This window comes from Astatotilapia calliptera, chromosome 23 (assembly GCF_964374335.1).
Source record: "Astatotilapia calliptera chromosome 23, fAstCal68.1, whole genome shotgun sequence".
NCBI classification, from domain to species: domain Eukaryota; kingdom Metazoa; phylum Chordata; class Actinopteri; order Cichliformes; family Cichlidae; genus Astatotilapia; species Astatotilapia calliptera.
Genome location: NC_137443.1, coordinates 1,848,068 through 1,869,952, shown reverse-complemented (window position 1 = coordinate 1,869,952; position 21,885 = coordinate 1,848,068). Strand labels below are relative to the sequence as shown.

The window sequence follows — 21,885 nt, the reverse complement described above, 5'->3', positions numbered from 1 at the left end:
TTACATGTCCCTTTAGTCCACTGTAGTAACACTGAAACAAACAAAACACAAAGTTGTTACATTTTTCACATTTTTGCTCTAATTGCTTTGGCAGCTGTGGATTTGTGTACACGAGTGGAGTGGGAGTCCCACAAATGATAACCTGCTAATTTAGCTGAATGCTGCAGTAAACACACTCACCACTGCTAATAACCATCGTTTCTTTCTTTCTTTTAACAGTCACAGATGAAGACACGGTGAAGAGATACTACGCTAAGTTTGAGGAGAGGTTTTTCCAGACCTGTGAGAAGGAGCTTCTGAAAATCAATACTTTCTATTCAGGTATTTATTTACTTCACTTACTCTCGAGACAATAATCGGCGGAGATTATATTAAATCAAGTCGATTACAAGAGGTCGTCTCAGAAATTTCATGGTTACTATTCAGATTTAGAAAAATCAATGTTAAGCAATATCACCTTAACTTCATTTAAAAACAATACTTCCATCTTTGAACGAGCTCTGGAACTAATCACAAATCAATGCTTTAACCTGTCTTCTATAATCACATATTGCATGTAAATATGTAAAGACTCCTATCAGCTGTATCCTCATTTACTTCTTAGCATTTTTGCATAATTCACACTGTTTATTTACTCTGTGCTGAGTTCAGACATGGCCAGCGAGAGTCGCGTTTCAGAGCAGGCCTGCCTGTGTGTATTTCAGGGAGTGAAGCGGGGAATGTGTGTACTGTGTAACATGAGATGGAAGCCATAATATATTCTGGTATTCTGGTACCAGAAGGTCCTGAGCTCCAGCTCTGAGTGAAGTGATGTTATCTAACAGCAGACCGTGCTTCCCCTGGAGGCCGTTAATGAAACTGCAGACTTGCTGGGTCAACGGCCGGCCAAGGCTGACCGGGAAGATTGTCCCAGCTCGTAATGATGGGGTGTTTCTGGCAGACTGATGGCGAGAGCAGCAAACAGACGTGGTATAAATCACTTTGGACCTCGTTACCATGAAGCTGAACCAACTTTGAATGTCTTGATTTTTCTCAGAGCGTTGCTGTTACCAACGCTCTTTCCTTACAAAGGCAGCTTATAGAGGAGAGCGCGGTGGCACGGTTTGATGAGAGAAATCATCATCAACATATTTAAATGACCACCAACCATCGTGATTTTTACTTTCTACAATAATGAGAGAAAACGCTACAAATTTTGAAACTTAAACTGCTGTTTGGGTTCAGTTCTGTTGTTTAGATGTGATGTCACCTATAAATAAAACAGACATTTTTCATAGTGCAAGTCTGAGGTCTTTTTTCTCATTAAACGAGAAAAAAAGAATCATTTAATAAAACTGAGTGGGCTGCGAACTAAACTTAGAGGATAGAAAGTATCGATCCCATCACGCTAGTACGCCCATATACTAATACCAGCGTTGGTATTGACACTATCAATATTTAGATCAATCTGCCTACCTCTGCTTTATAATTGGCAGGTTGGTGCCTGTTGGTAGAGCTCAGTAGTGCCTTTAAAAAAACAAAAATTGCATGTTATTGTCTGTCAGTGAAGGACTATGAATAACGAATAACAGAAGAAAACAGTCATTTCGGTGTCATTCGTCTCAGTGTGGCATGTGACATGAGTCACATCAGGGTTACAACAGTGAGTCAGTGAGTCCTCAGCAGCTCCGAGGTCGGTTAAAGCTGTGCATGAAAACATCAACATCTCCTGCTTATCTTCCACACACAGGAGGAGGGAGCAAGAAATTACAGAGCTGTGTGTGTGTGTGTGTGTGTGTGTGTGTGTGTGTGTGTGTGTGTGTGTGTGTGTGTGTGTGTGTGTGTGTGTGTGTGTGTGTGTGTGTAAAGCAGAGATGGAGATAAATTGCGTGCTGACTTTACATAAGACACTTGCCTCGACTGAGCTTTCTCCCTCTGAAAGGGGTCCCTGACCTCTCACAGCCATCCTGCTGCAAAGCGCTAGAATCCAGTCTGTTGGACAACAACACTTTCATCATCGTGGATTAAATACACAACAAAAAGAAATGAAGAAATGCTGTTTTAGGCTGATAGGATTTCACCCTGTCACTTTCTGGAAGCTGAGAAAGAACAAAAGGTGTTTGAAAACACCACCACAGTAAAGACAACGCCGCTGAAACCTAAACCAACCAACACCTGTCTCTTTCAGCTTCATTAGCCCCACACAGATGAACTGTCCAGCCACATCTTCTGATGTGACGCTGCACTCTTGACCTCAAGGCAGTCTGACTTTCTCACGAGCATTAAGTGGAGCATTGGTTCGTATGCTTCTGTGCCTGTTGAGGGATTACTGCGAGTTTGGATGTCGAAGCAAAGTTTTTGCTTTCCCACGAGGCATCGATGTGACATCGAATAGCATAAAGAGGAAAAATCTTTGTCGGGCGGGTTCCACTCTTGTGTAGAAAAAGAAATACTCAGGGTTGTAGTAATATACCCTGAAAACATTGTTTATGTCGACAAAGAAATTGTGTCATTCTACTTTTGGATTGACGAGCATGAGGATGTAATGGAAAGCAGGCCACTAAGCTGCCATCTACGTGCAAACAATGATAAACAGATGTTAGCTTTACTTCTATTTTCAGTTTGAAAAAGAGTTTTATTCAAATACATTGAAGAAAATGAAGAAAACAGGAAGTTAAATGAGAAGAAACTGGCTTCATTTATTAATGATTAGTTATTCTTTTTTTGAAACAGGTTGTTCCACAAACCAGCCGGATGCAGGAAAATGTATGTTTGCACACAAACAAGAAATACTACCATGTGAACGGAGCAGGAAACAGCAAAGAAAAGGGAAAAAGAGGGGGCTGCAGGTCTTGTTGGCCTGCTACAGAGAGTAGGTGGCTTTGAAAAGAACCTTGTAGGTTTGGGAGGACACCAAACACCGGTTCACATCAGAGCAGGCCCAAATGATTAGTTATTCTGACCTGTTTCGGGTGGCTGTGGTTCAGCATATAGAGCAGGTCATCTGCTAATCACAAGGCTGGTGGTTCCCTGGGTTCTCCGGTCTGCATCCCAAGTGTCCTTGAGCAAGTTGCTGAACCCCGAGTTGCTCACGATGCATTCGACGTGCTGTGGACGTGAGACAGAAAGCAGACAAAGCGGCGTATAAGAACCAGTCATTCACCATTTAAACAAAGAGCAGGAGGAAAATGAGAGCTGCTTGTTGGAAAAGTGAGTTGAACTGCAGGAGAAGTTAATGAAATGCAGGTTGCTGTCCAAGCAGCGTGTGATTACCCCTCCTCTCTCATTCTGTCTCTCTGGCTGTATTAACCTATCTCTGACCCAGATAATGGTTCCTCAGTCAGCAGCATTCACAGGTCAGCCTAAGAGTCTCCATGCTTCTGCTTCCTGGAACAAGCAGAAATAAAGAATCATTTTTATTGTTATTTGCTGCAGCAGTTTTTTGCATTTTAACAATATCGAGGTTAAGCAGCAAATGACCAAAGTAAAGGCTCTAATTTTACGCAAATGCAGGAATAATATTAAAATTTCCAAAATAAAAGTCCAAGCAAACCAACAACTTGTTTTTTAACAGCTCCGCTGGGCTTATTAGGACCTTTATTATTTTTGTATTACTCTACACATCCTCTAAAATGTATAATATTCATTATAATATGTGCAAATACACAGTGGCTATAATAACAATCAACACGCTTAACAGTAGATAAAACTGGAAGTTGTGCTGTGCAAGTGTAAACGTGTGTAAACGTGTGTGTGTGTCCACAGCACAGTATGTAAGATGTATGTGACATCCTTTCATTGTCCTTCTGCAGAGAAGCTTGCCGAGGCCCAGAGACGATTTGCGACGCTGCAGAACGAGCTGCAGTCTTCACTGGACGCTCAGCGAGAGAGCAATGCTTCGCCCGGTCTGCGGAAACGCAAGACCAGGTTCCACCTGTCGCAGGAGGAGCGCTGCAAACACCACAACATCAAAGACCTGAAGCTAGCCTTCAGCGAGTTCTACCTCAGCCTCATCCTGCTTCAGAACTACCAGGTTTTTAGTGCATCTACACACTCAGATCACTTTATGTCACCTGCAGTCGTTTGATCAGACTACATATCCTTTCCAGTCTCTTTCCAGTCTGGTGTGGTCTGTAGCTGCTGGTTTCTTCTTGTCTCCCACAGAACCTGAACTTCACTGGTTTCCGTAAGATCCTGAAGAAACATGACAAGATCCTGGATACTTCCCGCGGGGCAGACTGGCGTGTGGCTCATGTGGAGGTGGCACCTTTCTACACCTGCAAGAAGATCACACAGCTCATTACTGAGACGGAGGTGCCTGCCTGCCACACGTGGACTTTACTACATGTCAGACGTGTGTAGAAAAAACGAACATGTCTGAAACGAATGGTTGTTTTTGTATCCAGACCCTGGTGACCACAGAGCTGGAGGGAGGCGATCGTCAAAGGGCCATGAAGAGGCTGAGAGTTCCTCCTCTGGGGGCAGCTCAGGTCAGAATCACAGCTGATTACACTGGAAACACACCTGTTCATACATAATCAGCTATATGAACAGGTGAATAGAGGAACAAAGGTGAATGAAGTCACTCTGAACATGGCGTAGTTGTTTGTACCAGACAGGCTCGGCTGAGTATTTCCAAAATTGCTGATCTGCTGGGATTTTCCTGCACAGCCACGTGTAGAGTTTACAGAGAATGATCTGATATACTGCAGATAATATCTGGGCTAAAATGCCTTGTTGATGTTAGAAATCGGAGGAGAATAGCCAGACTGCTTTGAGCTGACAGGCTGAAGGCAACAATAACACAACCAAGTTGTGCAGAAGAGCATCTCTGAGCACACATGCCAAACCTCGAAGCAGATGGCTACCGCGTAAGGTTACAGTTCACACAGGCTCACCACAACCAGACAAGACTGGCACTGCTGGACAGGATGCAAGCAGACGTGAAAGGATGGAGCCATGCTTGCATCCACAGTTCAGGCTGGTGCTGGTGGTGTAATAGTGTGGGGGATACTATCTTCTTTAGCACCAAGTGGCCATCATGGTAGCTCCAGCCTACCTGAGTATTCTTGCTGGCCATGTCCATCCCTTTATGACTGCAGTGTCCTCATCTTCATGGCCTCCACAGTCACTGGATCTCAGTCCATCAGAGCACCTTTGGAATGTGATAGAGCTGGATATAGACGGCAAATATGCATCAACTGTCAATATAGACCAGGATCTCTGAGGAATGTTTCCAGACCCTGTTGAGTCTAGTCTTAAATAATTAAGGCAGTTCAATAAAGAGAGATCATTTAGAAAAACTGAACATTATTTATTGACTTAAGGGATTTGATTTTCTGAGCTCTTTGGCAATTAGACTCCAATGAACCATCATAGCAGAGTCCCAGCAACAATAGTGATTAGAACAGGATCCCCAGAGTGTAGATGCTGAAGGTGAAGTTGGAGGTTAGGACAGGTGGAAGAGGGTAGCACGAACGAGAGTCCAAGTGGCAGAAGATCATTCATATTTACAGAACCGAGACTGAAGATGGGGCAAGAAAATAATCAAACCAGAGTAATAATGTCAGTGTTGAGTTTGTGGATGTGAAGAATAGACTAACAGCCTGAATTTCAAGGTAAGCAGGTCAATCAGTGATTAAAGATCATCTTTATTGAACTTGGATAGAAGCTTCATTACTTAAGTCAAAAGTTGCTAGTGAATGTGCTTCTCATACCTCCCCTGTTCTGTAATTGTACTGTTGCAGATGTCACCTCTTGAAGAACAAATGTTGAAATGCTTGCTGAAGAATATCCCAGCATGCAATATTTTTGCATTTATCTAACTATAAAAAAATACAATTAAAAGCAAAACATTCCAGTTTTTAAAAGAAAGAGAAATAAAGCCAGCGGGGTGAGAAAGATTGAGAGAAAGACAAAGGAAACCATCGGAGCCTTCAGTATTGATTTTATAAGTGCCTCGACTCTGTTGAACAGACGGGATATCATTCAGGAGAAAAACAAGGCTCTCCAATGCATCTTTTGCTCCTGCATTAATTACTGTCATGTCTGGCTTAAAGTGTGTAACATGTGAGCTCTCCATGTCTCCTGTGTGTGTGATAAATATATTTATGCTTACGAGCAGGTAAAAGGAATGAAATTGGTTTAGAGTCTGTGACTCATTGCTGCATGACGTTTTGTCTAAAGCGTCTTTGGACGTGTTCGTGTGAGTCGTCACGTTAATCCGGTTTATTCCTGTCTGCCTGGTTCAGCCTGCTTTGGCCTGGACGACCTTTCGCGTGGGTCTCTACTGTGGCTTCTTCATCATTCTTGCCATCTGCTTCGTTATCACTGGTAAGTCTAAGTTACTGTTTTCACCGGCGTCATAGTTCATCTTCATAAAGCAGTAAACATGCTGCGGTTTGTTTAGGTGCCGTGTTCTTCCGCTCTGAGAACGTCTGGCCTATGGTGCGGATCTATCGGGGCGGTTTCCTGTTGATCCAGTTCCTCTTCCTGTTGGGCATCAACACCTATGGATGGAGACAGGCTGGAGTCAACCACGTCCTCATCTTTGAGATCAATCCACGAAACAACCTCTCGCACCAACACCTGTTTGAGGTGAGAAAAAAGACGTCTCGTCTTATAGAAGATCCTGGAAAATTGCTCAAATCTCTGAGTGGCAATCATGGATTCATAAAGTGTTTAGCCTGAGTAAACATGGTTGTTTAGCTGGGTAATTATGATTCAAGGAACAGATTATCATGTAAAATAAGATTTGATTCCGTAGAAGCACTACCTTTAGATGTCCACGGGGTTTTGTTGGTAACCCAGAACTGAAAGCAGAACCTCTTTTCACTCGTTATTCTGATTTTTGGGTTAATGGTGATCATGTGTCAAAGGAGCTTTCTTTTAAAGCCATTTTTTCCTTCCTGTGCTGCAGATTGCTGGTTTCCTGGGCGTGTTGTGGTGTCTCAGCATCCTCTCCTGTCTCTACTCGCAGTACACTTACATCCCCATGCAGGCCAACCCTCTCATCCTTTATGGCTTCATGGTGCTCTTCCTCATCAACCCCTTCAAGACCTGCTACTACAAATCACGTTTCTGGCTCCTCAAATTGCTGGTCGGTTAACTCGTTTACTGGAAATGCTCCTTTAATGTATAGTAAATAGTCCACGCCCATGCTAGAGTTTTGCACACTGATGTGCTTAATCACAATGAGAAAAGTAAACAAAATAGAGGTGAGAGATGACGTGCCTGAAAGGGTCATTTTAGCCCGTTTCTAGGTGGTTTGTGGGCAGGTACAATCCAAATTTTGTGGAAATAAATGAGATGCTATTGTCAGGAAACTAAAGTGATAGACTGCTTTCATAAGGTGTTGTAGGTTTAGAAAGGCAAAAAACAGCTCCCGGTTGCTAAGTGGTTGCCAGGGTCTGTGATGACATCACTATATACAGCTCAAAAAAAGCTAAAGTAAAAATCAGAGTTTAGCATCAAGTCAATTAAACCTGTGGGCATTGATCTAGCCACTTAAGTAGCAGAGGTTGTTAATAAGAGGGGCACCAATGAGACAGCCCCCTGCACAGGAACGATCGTACAGGTGGGCGCCTCAGACAGTTTTTCCTGCTTTGCTGTAAGTTTGCCTTTAGCTGGGGTGAATGTCACTGCTGCCAGCATTAGGCACATGGACTGCTGTTAGGTATCGGGATGAAATCCTTGGACCCATCGTCAGACCCTGCGCTGGTGCAGTGGCTCCTGGGTTCCTCCTGGGGCACAACATCCAGGCAGCTCCTGGAGAACGAAGGAACTGATGCCATTGACTGGCCCCACGCTCTCTCGACTTAAATCCAATAGATCACCTCAGGGACATTGTGTTTCCATCCATCCAATGCTCCCAGCTCAAACTGCCCAGGATCTCAGTGATCAGGTCACCATCATGTCCTGACATTGTCAGACATGCATAAAAGTACACGGGGGCTGAAATCTGACCAAACTCGGCAAACCTGCCTCGTCAGTTTTCACTTAGATTTTTGGGTTGTCTTGAATTCAGCCCACAGTAGATTTTCTTTTCCATCAAATAATGTGGCTTCCTTTCATTCCTAACACATTGCCACATATTTTTCCAATTTTTCTGAGCAGTGTTTGGTTGCTTCACTCCTGACTGCGTAGGAGGAGTTTGCAGACAAAGAAACAAATGCACAGGCAGACAGAGATTTGGTGTATTATAGTAAGATACCACCTACCTTACTTGCTAAAGGGAGTTGTGTCTTGAGTCACTGGGTATTTTGCTGAAAAGTCTGTAATTCAAAGTGGATGCATGATCCCAACAGTCAGGGTTCCTGCAAGTCCAGTAACAGATGTTTACAGCTGTGACACAGCAGCTGATACGGACTGCTTTATCAACATGAACCCAGTGCACACACGATGAGATGGTGTAAGATCCCTGCTCTGTGTGTGTGCTGAGGAATGAACGCTGTCACTTTGCAGTGTCGGAGAGAAAGACACAACCGTGGCAAACAGAAGGTTTATTACGCAGACGTTTTAAGTCCTGAAGAGAAAAAATATTCTATACTTTCAATAAACACCAGTGAGAACATGTAGAGAACATACACTAGCAAGCACGAGGTGTAATTAATTTTGTTCCTGTGTTATTTTGGCATTATTATCCTAATGCAACAAAGATTTAAAATAAAAACAAATTAATTTCTGAGCTGTGTCTGCTGTTCTAGCATTTTCTATTTTATTAACCTGCGATTTAAATGTGTCTGCGCACATGTGTGCATGCGTCTCTATCTCACACAATTCAGATATCCATCTTAAACCTCATGTTTACAAAGCCCCCCCGTGTTACTCTGTCCTTTGTCTAAGCTGTGATAGGGGCCTTCAGGAGAGAGGGTGTGTGTGTGTGTGTGTGTGTGTGGTGACAAAGAGGGCAGGGGGTGAGGGATAATAGAATGCAGCTTGTCTCTGGGGAGGTGGAGGCTGTGACTGTGCAATCATTACAGGCATAGATCTATCAGTATGTTGATGCCCCGAGCTCCTCCTTTCCCTCCTCCTCTTCTTCCACTTCTCCTTCAGCCCCTCATCCCCCCTCCTTCTCCCCACCTGTCCCCCAGCATCAGCAGAAGACCCCCTGCTCGTATTCGTGTCCCTTCTTTCGCAGCTCCCCGCAGTCCTCAGCCCTCCTCCTCTGATTGGGCTTCACAGTCAGTCTCACTCTTGATTGGTCCTGCACACTCATGATGGCAGCATAGAATTAGAGTAGATATGAAGTGTTGGATTATTGTTTCATTGGAGTAAACAGTGTGTTTTCTTACTAGTAATGAGATCACATGTATCCATGTCAGGTGTGCGTGTTGCCTCTGATGACAAACAGTATAAGATTTCATTACAGGACAAATTACAGAGCTAGCAGCTGAATTACAAGTGTTTGCTCAAGAAATGAAGACGTTACCATGAGTGCAGCAGGCTTAGCCTTTAGACAACAACACACGGAGTGGATATGAGTGAGATGGCCACTCGATCGATACTGACTTTGACTGACGGGTTAAAAGAAATCAGCTAATATGTGCAAAAACAAAAGATATCAATACTGTGTGACATTTGTAGGGAATAAAGAGTATGTGGGGTTTGGGAGGGTGTGTGCATTCGCTCCTGAATGTCAGATGTAGCCGCGGGGGGGGGTTAAATGGAAAAAGTCGAGCAGGGTTGTATCATTTTACAAAGCGTGGTCAATAACTGAACCCCTGCCAAAGTCATATCCCAAATAACACGCCCGTAGAAGCAGGCTGCAGAGCACAGCCAGCTCCTTTCATGTCTTTGTGTTCACTAATAATTAGTGGCACGCAAATACACAAATTCATGTGCACAGGCACAAAAGCATGACTCATTAGAGCGTCCTGTGGCGTGCTGATAAGGTAGACCGGAGGCTTTATCCCACTGCGTTAGGTGTCTCCCTCGGCTTTGCACTTCCCTCGTAAAGTACTGCAGGATTTGCATGCAAATAATTTGTTGGCTAATTCAGTCTCAGTGATGAACCGCAGACTCGGGGTAATTGCAGCATGACGTCCCAGGTAAGGTTTGTTGCAGGGAGGTCAGCTGGGGCGTTTTCTGAAACGCAAGAAGCATTTTTCAGGTTTTTGTTGCACATTTTCTGTTTTCACCATCCGTCTTTTCATTCTTCAGTTTCGTGTTTTCACCGCGCCGTTTCACCGGGTGGAGTTTGCAGACTTCTGGCTGGCTGATCAGCTCAACTCTCTGGTGTTTACTCTCATGGACCTGGAGTATCTCTTCTGCTTCTACATCTTCGAGCTGCAGTGGAGCAACAGCAAGGGCCTGTTACCGGACTTTGGAGGTGAGGCGTTATGCTCTGCTTTTGTTTACTGGAAAAGCATGCACAGTAGAAACATAAAAACAAATTCAAATTCAAAATTCAAATTCAAATTTTATTTGTCACGTACACAGTCATACACAGTACGATATGTAGTGAAATGCTTGGACGACTGCTCGTGACCTAAAGAGAACAAAAAAGGAAAAGGCTATGAATAAGATAGGAAATAAATATGAAAAATTAAAAAGGGTAATTTTAACTAGGAAGGAATAAAATATAAATTAAGGTTAAAAATGAAATAACTGTACAACACAAATTAGAATGAAGGGTAAATTTAACTGGGAAGAATAAGATAAAATATATAAATTAAAGTTGAAAATAAAATAACTGTACAACAAAATACACAATATAGAACTATATAAGAATGTATGAAGAAATATAAATAAATATATACACAATAACAGCAGCGTGATTTAAGTAATGAAGTGAAAACAAAGTCCAGAAAGTCCAGTGTGTGTGTAAGAACCATATGTGTGGGTCAGTACTGTGTGGTGGTGTGATTGAGAGACCGTATCGCCTGCGGGAAGAAGCTCCTCCTCAGTCTCTCTGTGTTGGTCTTCAGGGAGCGGAATCGCTTTCCTGACCTCAACAGAGAGAACAGTCTGTTGTTGGGATGGCTGAGGTCCTTCACCATCTTCCTGGCCTTGGTCCAGCACCGCCTGCTGTAGATTGAGTGCAGGTCAGGGAGCTCGGAGCGGATGGTGTGCTCAGCTGACCGCACAACCCTCTGTAGAGCTCGTCTGTCCTGCATGGTGCTGTTCCCGAACCAGGTTGAGATGTTTCCCGCCAGGATGCTCTCTATGGTGCACGAGTAAAAGTTCCTGAGCACCTTGGAGGGCAGTTGGAAGTCTCTCAAGCGTCTGAGGTGGTAGAGACGCTGTCGGGCCTTTTTCACCACGGTGTTGATGTGACAGGACCATGACAGGTCCTGCGTGATGTGAACTCCGAGGTATTTGAAGCTGTCCACTCTCTCCACTGGGCACTCGTTGATGACGGGGGTCTAGTAGTTCCTCTCCTGCTTAGTGCTGAAGTCCACTATCAGCTCCTTTGTCTTACTGACGTTTAGAAGGAGGTTGTTCCTCTGGCACCAGTTCTCCAGATTCCTAATCTCCTTCAGGTAGGCCGTCTCGTTGTTATCAGAGATCAGGCCCACCACGACGGTGTCGTCAGCAAACTTGATGATGGTGGTGGAGCTGGTAGTGGCCACACAGTCATATGTGTACAAAGAGTACAGCAGGGGGCTCAGAACACACCCCTGGGGGGCTCCAGTGCTGAGAGTGGTGGAGGCTGAGACATGTCCGCCCATCCTTACTGCCTGTGGTCTGCCAGTTAGGAAGTTGGAGATCCACTGACACATAGATGAGCTGAGTCCCAGATGCTCCAGCTTGGTGGTGAGTGTGGAGGGAATTATGGTGTTAAATGCAGAGCTGTAGTCTATGAAGAGCATTTTAACATAATTCAAACCGCGCTGTGAGGACGAGTGCATTTTTCCCTGATCACACACACACTGGAGTGAACAGTGCTCTGTTTTATATTGTTGTAGGTTCCCGAGACTTCATGTGCCACAGCTACTCCTACGGTCTCCGTGCCATCATCCAGTGTCTGCCTGCTTGGCTGCGTTTCATCCAGTGCTTGAGGCGTTACCGTGACACAAAGAGGGCCTTCCCGCACCTGGTGAACGCTGGGAAATATTCTACCACCTTCTTTGTTGTCACCTTTGCCGCCCTCTACGCCACACACGAAGGTAGGAGACGGGACTGATAAGCACGTGTACGCTGAGGTATCAGCTGGGCAGACGTTATATAACAGCTTATGTCATTTGCAGTGCTTCGAATCAAAGAGGAACCCAACGCAGACACGGTCAGTCTCGAGCTGAAGAGTCGACAGTTTCCGTGTGTTTCGTGTATTACAGGAACATGTCAGCTCCACACAAAAGGCTAAAATGCCTTTTGTGTGGAGCTGTGTGTACTCAAAGAGCTGAGGTGACCTTGAGCGCAAATGCTAGAAGCTGGCCTTGGTTTCCATGCCTGGAGCTTTATAAAGAGAATGGGAGAGGTCTGTCAAACACAGCTGTATGTAAGCAAGGCTCTGCTCTCGGTTCAGGAGGTCAGACAGAGGAGAGGCAGCAGATCGGTGAAAGTCGAGGATTTAAAAAGAAAAAGCAGAGATTTGAAATTACGAGCAGGTTGGATGTAAAAAGAGAGCATTAATAGTCGAGTCACTCTCTCCGTAACAGCTTCGTAATTACCCTGAAATGATTAAAATTATTCTGATTCAGAAGCCAAATCACAAAGGAATTCATGTTCAGAGACGCTCGGGCAGTAAAAGCATCTCTTTAGCACGCAGCTTTGTATTTCCCGTCTGCATCGCAGATATTTGTTCACACGTCTCCTTTCAAAGCTGCTTTTCTATTTAAACCCTTGCTGGCATTTTGCTCGCCGATATATTTATTTTCCAGCAAAATGCCAGCAAGGAAACTTCATCTGCAACCTTTTAAATCATTAAATGCTATTTCTCGGTTTGGCTTTTTTCTCTTCGATTTAAATTTAAATCAGTGCATTTGCTTCCCAAGCTGACCGTCAGTGATACTGGAGGAACCAGAAGGAGAGACAGACCTCTTTTTCTTTTTTTTCTTCCATCTCAGTAGGAAAGGCGTCCATTAAACCATATCCTCCTTCCTCCTCTGGTCTGAAGCCTGTGTACCCTTAGACTAATGGCCTCCCTTCATGTGTTATTCTGTATGAAGCTGTCTTTCATCCAGCATGATAATGGAGGCCAAGGCTGATCGCTGGTTAAGTGAAGGAGGAGGGTGGGAAGACGGCTCCACAGACACAGACACGGACGTTGAATAAATGGTTGAGGAAACTGCCTGTTGAGGAGATCGTTTGAGTATTTCCTACATAAATAGGCTTTGATGGCTGAATGCGGCTGCCAATATCAGAATAACCTGAATCCAAATCTGGTAAAGAAGCAATAAGAGCCTCAGACACACTAAAAATACAGAGTCGATGTACGAAGGAGCCTTTAGCGCTGATATTCGCTGGAGCCTTACTGCGGACAGGACGGTGCCAAGTCTGCCTGCATCGCCCAGCAGACCTGACAGCAAAGACAGCAGGTTGGTATCATGTTCACACCGCTCGGTCCGGCTGTAAAAGCTGTCTGGAGTGTCAGTCGGGATCTGGCAAAGGTCCCAGCGCCTGCGAGTGGATGTGTCACCTTCATCACTAACGCTTCCATTGTGACCTCGCTGCCACATCACCTCGCCGATTCCTGGAACTGCCCACACAGACCTCCGGGAAGCAAAAGGAAGGAAATAAATCACAGGATTCTCCATAGAGGACTGAGTGGTGTCCATTGGCTCGTGCTTCCATTTGCTGATCAAAATCTGTAAAATTAAGAGGCACAGTCTCCTCTGTGGTCTGTATGGGCCAAAGTGGAAATTAAGTAATCTGTGTGTGTTGAATCATATTTTTTAATGTGATTCAGCAAAACTGAGCAGATTTCTCCCCTCAGAGGAAACGCTCAGCTCACTGCTGCGAGCAGCTGATTGGACATTGTCATGAAACTGTAATCTCAGCAGAGGCTCTGAGGCCTGTAACCTGAGAGATGCTGGAGGATTTCCTGGTGTGGGCAGAGTTCCCAAACTGTGTAGCTGCACTGAGGCCTGACAGTAAAGCAGCTGCTTTTCTCGGGATCAATACGGAATCTGCTTTATGTACAGCAGCCTGAGACTTATCACTGTTTGAGATGCAGAGGAGCTGCAGGCCTAATGCTAATTTAAATTCTTGGGATCTATCCAGAGGGAAGGCAAAGGCAGAAGAAAACGATGTTTGACGGGCAGAAAGAGAAACGCAGCCTTGTGCTAGCAGGGAGACGGGAAAATGTGATGTTAAAGGTAAACCCCAAAGTGCAGTGTAGAGTCACTGCAGGCATGGTTTTAAAGAGATCCCTCCATCTGTAACACCAAATCCTGTAAAACATCTAAAATAACCTTGAGGAACACGACTCCTGCTGGTCTGTGTGAGGTTAACTGTGGTGGTGACGGGTGGAAACGGACTGAGACGGCTGTAGAGAAGAATCCCTAAATTTAGAAGCGATAGCCGCTGAGAGGAAAGTAAAATGGGAAATTTAATGCGAAGAGGTTGGAGAGAAAGCAAGGGTGCAGCAGGGGCAAGTGAGGACATGAAAGGGAGGAGATACTAATATTTAAAAGATATCAAACCGGAAGTAATGGAGGAGAGGAGAGGAGTGTAATTACCAGCCCCGGGCTGAACGCATGCCTGCTGGACTCTGCTGGAATAGAGATGAGGCTGAACTGACAGCTTTTACAACTTAATTTCATGCACTGACCCCTCGTTCATTATCAGGACAGGAATCACAGCACACACACCGACACAGCTCTAGTCAAACACGTACTCACGTTTACTGAAAACAGATAAAAGCTCTGCTTTGAGTCTCTCTCGCCATCTGTTTGAACTCTGATTCACCCCTGCAAACCCCAAAAGCAGACTCTTGTTATTATCAGTGAAGCACATCTCGATTCAGATACAAGGTGGAAATCTGATAAAGTGCACATGTTGAGATGGAGCTAACAGGTAAAATAATTCAAATAAAGCTGTAGGTATCATATTAGGTTGGAAGAAGTCTGAGCTGAATAAACACTCAGATCCTTGATTTATCTGAAAGCACTGAGACAACAGGGTAAAAATAGCGTTTAAACCCTGCTTTGAACACAAAGGCATTATCAGAAAATGTCTATAAAATATTCAAACTAAAAGCACCTAAAACTGACGCTGGGGCTGTATTTGTTATCATGTAATACTATAATACTACAGAAGTATTAGGCTGTTTGTACTTATGCATTAACCCTTTGCATTGTGCTGTTGTAGCTGATCGAATGACATTTACATGGTTTATTCATAAAGTGAGGCTGCAAGTCTCTCCAGCAGGGCACAAGATAAATCAGATCATTAATGAGGTATTAAAGAAAAAAAATATCTGAATTGTTGGACTTTTCTCTAATTTTAAATATCATGTTATCTCTTTGCACCAGTACTTTTGGGTTTCTATTCGTCTTTTTAAGCTTCTTCCTGGTGATGCTGGACAAGTGAGGGCTGCAATAAATGACAGTGGCTCTTAATAGTAAAACCAAAGGGGAAATCAGCCCCACTGAAAACACATGTAAGGTGATAACCAGCTAATGTAGTCAAGTGTTTCAGGTGGAACAATATCCAACCATTTAAACGCTGATGATACGCTGTTTGCAAAGTTATTTGCTTTCACCTTTATTATGAAATAAATGTATGACCTGTATAATTATGATGCTGTGGACTGTCAGACACCAGACGTTGCTCTGGGTGTTGGAAGAACAGCAAGTAGCACGAAAGTAAGGACACCAGAGGGAGGCGAGGACACGACAGAGAAATATGATTCTGGATGCATCAGGCAGGAGGAAAAGAGGAGGGTTGGTGTGCATCCTCGCAACGGACGGGGTGGGAAGCTCCAAAAGGGAATAACTGAAAGATGAAGAATTGGATGGTGTTTCAATATCTAAGGTCATCTGGCCTTTGTGACAGCGCCGTGGAAGTGTGGGGGGAGCTGTCTACTTCCACGTTAACCTTCTGCCTACCTTCATGTTTCACGCCCTCACAGTTCGCTCGGTGTGGAATTCTTGGCCTGCATCAAAAATTCCCTCATACGTGTCTGTGTTTGTAACTGCTAACTAAGCCAAAAACATGGGACACAAAGTGAAAATGAACTAAAGTAAGAGAATGAAGAACAAACCGCGCTGTGAGGACGAGTGCTGGATTCAGTGAAAAGGAAAAGCTGAAAAATAATTCAACAGCAGCCATTCTTGTTGTTTTCAAGTCCTGTTGACCTGTTGCAAAAGATGTGCTCTGTCTTTATCAGCACGACTGGCCAAGACAACAACAGTGTGTGTGTTTGAAAAGAAAATAGAGGTTGAGTGTGTGTGACAGGAGCCAGTAAGCACCGTTAGCCCATCCTGACCAGTTCAATCAATGCCCATCCCACCATGGTTGACCTCCTAATGGCCCAACAGTGACCCATCCTTGTGGAAAGACAGCATCAGCGAGTGGAGGATTAAATACCTCAGTACGTTAAAGCTAAAGGAAATCACATCGGTGGATATTCTCCAGTGAAAAGAGTCTGTTGTCTGGGAATAAGTCTAATCTACAGCTGGGAGACCTCGGTGTGGCCGTAGGGACCGGTTCCATCCCGTCGCTCAGCTGATGCAGCAAACAGCACAATGGAGGCAGCGGCTAACAGAACAGCAGTAATTCTCTGTTGTCCCGGCTCTGATCCCTGGCGTCTCGTAGGCTGGAGGCACGTAGAACAGTGACTATGACAAATGAGAGCGAGCCCGATCTCTGCCTGGTGGCTGCCGTCTGTGCGAGTCGATGTGAAAGGCCATCGGGTGCTGATTTATACATCGGCGCCCACTGAGGAACAAGGAAATCACATCCGCACGGCTCCCACAGAGACACGCGGGCGCTGCTGAGCACAGCTATAAAAACACTGTGACATTACGCAGTACATCAATCAGCTGTAAACTAACTGCAGATTGTTGTACAGCCCACAGCTGAGAGCACTTGAACTAATAATAATTATCACGATTAATCCTTCATTCATGTCTCAGAAGGCAGAGTGAGGAGGGGAGGGGGGTTTAGGACTTACTTTTGTTTTTTAGAGAAATAAAATCTACTGTCATAACATCAGGTCCTGTTTTATTTAGCATTATCACCTTACAGCAAGAAGGTCTCGGCTTCCTTTAGTAAAAAGTCACTGGTTCAACCCTCCAACCTACATGGGGAAGTATCCTTGGGTAGGATGCTGCATCCCATAAGTGCTCTTTGCTGTATCCATCCGAGTGTGAGTGTGTGAAGGTTAAAAGTGCCATGTGTCTGCATGAGTTCTCTCAGGCACAGCCCAAAGACCTCTGTGGGTCTGTCTCTGACCAGTAGGTGCCCGTCTCTGCAGGAACCTAGGCAAATGTTGGTCCTTTATTTATCCAGGTAAAAAATCTCATTGAGATTAAACATTTCATTTCCAATAGAGACCTGGCCTCATGGCAGCGAAAGTCGAAACTACATGTACCACATAAGTACATTTAAAGTTTTCATGACAGTGTCACGGCTCCCCTTGACCTCTGACACAAATGACCCATAAAAAGTGCAAACAGACATGCTATGTACATTTTCAGGAGTCCCTAAAACCACTATTTAAACAGGTGGCGCTATAGAGCCATTTTCCCACACCCAGGGAAAAAACCAATGAAACATGACAGCCTTCATCGCGTTCGAGGCGTGACTTTTGAAGCTTTCCCAGCTCCTCATCTGCAGCTTACCCGTTAATGGTGAATCACCATGCCAACAGGGCGTGGTCTTAAATAAAAACTCACAATTTTCACAGTAAGGCATCACCAGGGCCTGAAGTTAATGCAGACGACCTTTGGGGTGCATGTAATGAACCTGTGAAGAGGACAAAACTTGATCTTTCCTGTTCCCACTAGGTGGCGCTCTAACTGGCGCTGATTATTTGCATATGAAACTGTTCCGATTAAAGACAATGAAAAACAGTCTGGTTACTTTACCGAGCCTTAACACCTTTTCACACTCTGTTTTTATGCTGTGGGCTGCAAGTGTGTAGATTTTAGTGCAGGCATAATGAAAAGTGAACACTGAAGTGTTATAGCTCTCTAAGGGTATCTGTTCAATCAATCAATGCTGGTCTACTCGTGGCAGGAGGGCTCCCTCTAGTGGTAAAAGTGATAATAGAAAAGTTGCGACCCTGCTCTGAGTGTGCTGATGCTGTTGCATTTCTCTTTACTGCAGCTAAAACCAGAGGAGTTCTTGAATGCAAGCCTCTGACACAAGTTGTGTTCGTGTGTTTTCTTTCAGAGCAAAGTCACGCAGACGCCAACACCTTCTTCTACCTTCTGATTGTGTCTTCAATCATCAGCTCCCTGTACACACTGATCTGGGATCTGCGTATGGACTGGGGTCTGTTTGATCGTGGAGCTGGCGAAAACATCTTCCTCAGGGAAGAAATCGTTTATCCACATAAGGTAGCGTCTGGTTTAATCCCCGTGCCCGTCCCACCCAAACAGACACTAACCCCGTCTGCTCTGTGTCCAGGCCTACTACTACTGTGCTATTGTGGAAGATGTGATCCTGCGTTTTGCTTGGACGATCCAGATTTCTCTGATCACAACGACCAAGATCAACTCTGTGGGCGACATCTTGGCCACCATGCTGGCTCCTCTTGAGGTCTTCAGGTGGGTCTGAACAAAGTTTGTTCCTTACGACGAGCTTCGCAGAGCACCCACGGTGACTCGTGTCGTCCTCCTCACCTTCCTCACTGCAGGCGCTTTGTGTGGAACTTCTTCCGTCTGGAGAACGAGCACCTGAACAACTGCGGTGAGTTTCGTGCGGTCCGGGATATCTCTGTGGCGCCGCTCAACGCTGACGACCAGACGCTGCTGGAACAGATGATGGACCAGGAGGACGGAGTCCGGAACCGCTCGGGCAAGAAGACCTGGAAGAGGTCCCACAGCCTGTCGCTCCGACGCCCCCTGCTGTCCACCTCACAGTAAGAAACCACGTGTGTGCCAGACATCGTGCACTTTTATTTCACTTTGAAGACGAGTGCAGAGCTGGTATTACTGTAGATGAAAGAAGTTATACTTCTATTAAACATCAGATATGGAAGGATTACACATTCCTCGTCGTTGCTCCTGGAGATTATAAAACTGTCACACTGAACATTTTTTCATTAATTAAATGTGTTCAAAGATACTACACCCATTTGAAATCGAAAAAAACAGTTGTTCCTTCAGTAGAGGAAGTATCCAGATGTTGCATTAGAGGCTGTACAGCTGAGGTCCCTTATGTTGAGCAATCAAGGAAACCCAGGATCTGAACTTAACTTTTCCCACATCCTGGTGTTTGAGCTATGAAGAGATACCAAAAATCCAATCGTATGTGCAGAAATTTTACATTTTAATGCTAAAATATAATTATTGCTGTTTTACAAAAAACTTTTTTTATGAATATGTAAAATGACACTGATTTACTTTCATTCCTGAACACAAAAGTAGTTTTAGCGGCTGAGTGTCATTCTTGATTAATTTCCAACTTCTCAGAGAAGTAAAATATGATTTAAAAGATATTACTGTGACATGTGTTTTCTTGTTTTTATGACAGGTGGTCTGATAAATTTGTAAAATGCTGTATATGCCTTTGTCTGAATTAAAGTCACAAAGTGTTACACAGTGTTACACAAACCTCCATTAACATCAGCACAGTAACTGTGCACCGGGAGCTTCATGGCATGGTTTGCATGGCTCCTGCAGGTGGCCCGGTGCTGCTGCCCACATAGTGTCTGGACTTGTGTGAAGACAATACTGAACTGAGTGCATGAAAAAGCAGTCCATGCAGTTGTTTTAAATAGTTAGTAATGTATAAGTAACGCAACGTGAAATGAAGTCTCGGTTTTGTCAGATAACGTCTGATTTTCTTTTTTTAATCGTCTTTATTTCAGATCGAAGAAGGACACCAAGGTGCTAATTGAAGATACTGACGATGAGGCCTTCAGCTGAGTCCACAACATCGGCACACGCACGCACACAAACACACACTTTACGACACTGTACTTATAAAGACCTCGTTCGCTAACGCCTGACCTCAAAGCTCCTCCCTCGTAGTGTTAACGCGCAGGCCTACCCTTCAGTCTCGAAACCTTTAAAGCAGTGAGGACCATCAGTCACTGTCCTCACCTCTGGGAAACTTACCTCATCTTTACGTCCTTGTAAGTACAGTTGGTCTTTATAAGTATGGAAACAACACACACACACCTATAATGTAGAAACACACACAGAGATAGACCCGCTGAAGCACAAGTATAGTATAATATCGCTGCAGGTGAGGAGAGAGCTAATGCCACCCAGACAAACAGCCACACAGTCAGACAGATGGACAGACATCAAGGGAAACCTTCTGCACATAACCGGCGAGATAAGACCGCACTGCCCGGGGATTATCCTCTTCTGTTTTTTAAACGGACTTTTTTTAATATCTGTTGTTTACTTTTCTGTAGATTCTTCTTTTATTTCCTGAATTTGTTTAGAAGACGCTGCATAAAATAGGCTACCGACGACTGTTTGCACACCTACACTAGGATCAACAGGGAGAAGACAAAGCCAATCAAAAGACTAACAAACACAAACCTGAGGAAGGACTCTACACGCATATCACAGCATATCAGAACAAATCAACTGGTTTCAGCTTGTTGATTCTTTTTATACACCATCTCTCTCTCTCCTTGTTTTTTTTTTTAATTTTTAATATTTTTTTAGTTGTAATAACATCAGTGTGCAATCACAACCCTGGAGGCACTTGCAGGAAAAGTGCATTTATTACACAAAATCTTGTACTTGTACACAAAAAGGGAAATTTTGATTCAAACATTTCTAAGTCTGTGAAGTTCCTTTGTAATATTTGATGTGCATTATGACTCTGTTGTAGTTGTTAAGTCCTTTTACATTGTTGTTTATACTAGTCAGACTAGTTGGAGCATCTGATTGTCGATGTGTTTTATAATGTTTGGAATGTTTTTCATGGTTGAACTTGTGCCACATTTTTAACGAGCTCAGAGTTAGGACCCTCGGTTATCCCCGACCTCTAATTAGTGCGTGAACGTGCCCTGTTAACTGCAGCAAATGTACATGCGTTGCTTTTCTTTACATTAATTACCAAAGTTTTATTTTTTGTGAATGTGACTGTGGCTGGGGTAGCTTCCTTTAACAAGCCTGCCAACTGATATAAAAACCAAACGTTTAAAAGCAGATTGAAGTTTGCAGGCTGGAGATCACAGTAACATAAGCAGAGGTACAGCTGATCAGCTCGGTCCTGTTCCAGAAAGCAGGTTCAACAAATTCTAAGTTTTCGGCTCCAGAACAAGCTGATCGGAGTTGCTTCAAATCAACTCTGAGTGTGAGGAAACTAAGCCGTGATCAGTGCAGCGCTCATCAGCCAATAATGGGTTTGACTGTGGGCTACGGCATTTAGCATAAAAGTAAATGAAAAACAAAGTCAGCATTGTCCACTCAGTCATTCTTTACTTAAACTGAATCCAACCAAAATATATCTGAGTTTGGCACAATTACAGTAGAAAATAAATTATCTGTAGACATCTATTGAATTCAATTCAATTGAATTCATCCAGATACTCCGGATGTGTCCTGATTCTCAAACTTATTTTAAAATGCTTTCAGAACCTGAAAGTCGCTGAAGATGCTGAAATCTTCCTGTCATCTCCAACGTGAAAGCTAATGAAAGTGATTACTACAGTAGTGCGCACTATCAGGCATCAGTGCAGGGCATCTCATGGACAACCTGACAGATTCCTGACTGCCCACAGAGCTAGAAGGATGTATCCTATAGAGCAGAGCCGGCAATAAATCCGTGGTATGCCGTGGTCGCTGACTCTGCTGTTACACTGATGACAGATTTATTATGAAA

The 21,885-nt window shown here is 44.1% G+C and overlaps 1 protein-coding gene across 2 annotated transcripts in view; it reads left to right on the top strand.

Annotated features, from left to right (window-relative positions):
* xpr1a (xenotropic and polytropic retrovirus receptor 1a) overlaps positions 1-20,838 on the top strand; it is a 75,648-nt gene extending 54,810 nt beyond the window's left edge. Inside the window, exons 3-15 of one of the 2 annotated variants that reach the window (XM_026160222.2) lie at positions 220-321; positions 3,792-4,012; positions 4,144-4,293; positions 4,386-4,469; positions 6,231-6,312; positions 6,389-6,576; positions 6,899-7,078; positions 10,141-10,309; positions 11,889-12,089; positions 18,265-18,431; positions 18,502-18,641; positions 18,731-18,955; positions 19,907-20,838. In XM_026160222.2, the coding sequence (XP_026016007.1) occupies positions 220-321; positions 3,792-4,012; positions 4,144-4,293; positions 4,386-4,469; positions 6,231-6,312; positions 6,389-6,576; positions 6,899-7,078; positions 10,141-10,309; positions 11,889-12,089; positions 18,265-18,431; positions 18,502-18,641; positions 18,731-18,955; positions 19,907-19,964 (1,967 nt within the window). In that variant the 3' untranslated portion in view covers positions 19,965-20,838. Of the gene's footprint in view, positions 1-219; positions 322-3,052; positions 3,190-3,791; positions 4,013-4,143; positions 4,294-4,385; positions 4,470-6,230; positions 6,313-6,388; positions 6,577-6,898; positions 7,079-10,140; positions 10,310-11,888; positions 12,090-18,264; positions 18,432-18,501; positions 18,642-18,730; positions 18,956-19,906 lie in introns of those variants that run through there. The other variant, XM_080297607.1, reaches the window with a different exon arrangement.
* The last annotated feature ends 1,047 nt before the right edge of the window (positions 20,839-21,885 follow it).